At 55.8% G+C, this 1437-nt stretch overlaps 1 protein-coding gene across 1 annotated transcript in view; it reads left to right on the forward strand.

Moving 5' to 3' along the window:
• Nucleotides 1–14: 14 nt before the first annotated feature.
• LOC103398934 (A disintegrin and metalloproteinase with thrombospondin motifs 13-like) overlaps nt 15–1437 on the forward strand; it is a gene marked incomplete at its 5' end in the record, with an annotated part of 21177 nt that continues 19754 nt past the window's right edge. The window contains 3 exon segments of the mRNA XM_025053895.1: nt 15–162; nt 268–560; nt 1345–1426. Coding sequence (XP_024909663.1) covers nt 15–162; nt 268–560; nt 1345–1426 — 523 coding nt within the window.

Below are 1437 nucleotides of genomic sequence, written 5' to 3' on the forward strand. Positions count from 1 at the left end.
GGTTCCTCCAGTGACATGATGGGGGCAGTAGTGAGCCTCAGAGTACTTTGGTGTTGAGTGTCCCTGAATGTCTCCGTCCAGAGTACACCACCTTCCTCTCGCTGCCCGTGAACGCCACCCAGGTCCTCGTGGTCAACACGTCTCCGCGCTTCACTCACCTGGGTGAGGTCACGGCCCGTCTGTCGTCACCGCGGAGGTCGGCTAAGGTCAGCTAAGGTCAGCTAAGGTCAGGTCTGACCCTCGGCGTGTGTGTGCGTGTGTGTGCAGCGGTGGTGGTCAACCAGCGGTACCTGGTGTCTGGACAGGGCAGAGTGTCCCTCAACGTCAGCCACCCCTCGGCCGTGGACGACAGGAGCCTCAAATACCACCTCCACCTGAGCCACGACTTCTTACCAGAGAGGGAGGAGCTGACGCTGCCTGGACCGCTGCTGGAGGACGTGGACGTACAGGTGGGGAGGGACGGGGACGGATGCATGGAGGGACGGATGCAGGGATGGATTTATGGGTGGACGGATGGATGGAGGGACGGACGGACGGATGGAGGGACGGAGACGGACAGATGGAGGGACAGATGGAGGGACGGAGACGGACGGAAGGAGGGATGGAGGGACGGATAGATGGATGGATGGATGGAGGGATGGACGGATGGACGGATGGATGGACAGAGGGACGGATGGATGGAGGGATGGACTGACGGATGAATGGATGGATGGATGGATGGACGGACGGATTAATCGATGGATTGATGGAGGGACGGATGGATGGACGGACAGATGGATGGATGGTTGGATGGATGGATTGATGCAGGGATGGATGGATGGATGGATAGATGGACGGACGGATGGATGGATGGATGGATGGATGGATGGATGGACGAATTGACGAACGGACTGATGGACAGAGGGATGGATGGACAGCTAGTTGGAAGGATGGATGCATGGATGGATGGATGGATGGATGGATGGATGGATGGATGGTTGGATGGATTGATGGAGGGACGGAGGATGGAGGAGGGACGGATGGATGGATGGATAGATGGACGGATGGACAGAGGGATAGATGGACAGCTAGTTGGAAAGATGGATGGATGCATGGATGGATGGATGGATGGACGGACGGACGGATGGATGGACGGACACATAGATGGACGGACAGATCGACAGACGGATGGACAGATAGACAGACGGATGGACAGACGGATGAACGGACGGACAGACAGACGGACGGATGGATGGCTGAATGAACGAATGGACAGATGGACAGATGGAGGGATGAACAGACAGACGGACAGACAGATGGAAATCCAGATCAGATCAAATATAAAAGTCTCTCTCATTTTTACAGGTCTACCCCAAATATGGACGAGAGTACGGAGACCAAACCAACCCTAACATCACTTACCAGTTTTATGTACCTGCCAGAAAGAGTGAGTCACCA

This window comes from Cynoglossus semilaevis, unplaced genomic scaffold (assembly GCF_000523025.1).
Source record: "Cynoglossus semilaevis isolate Cse_v1.0 unplaced genomic scaffold, Cse_v1.0 scaffold2716, whole genome shotgun sequence".
Lineage (NCBI taxonomy): Eukaryota > Metazoa > Chordata > Actinopteri > Pleuronectiformes > Cynoglossidae > Cynoglossus > Cynoglossus semilaevis.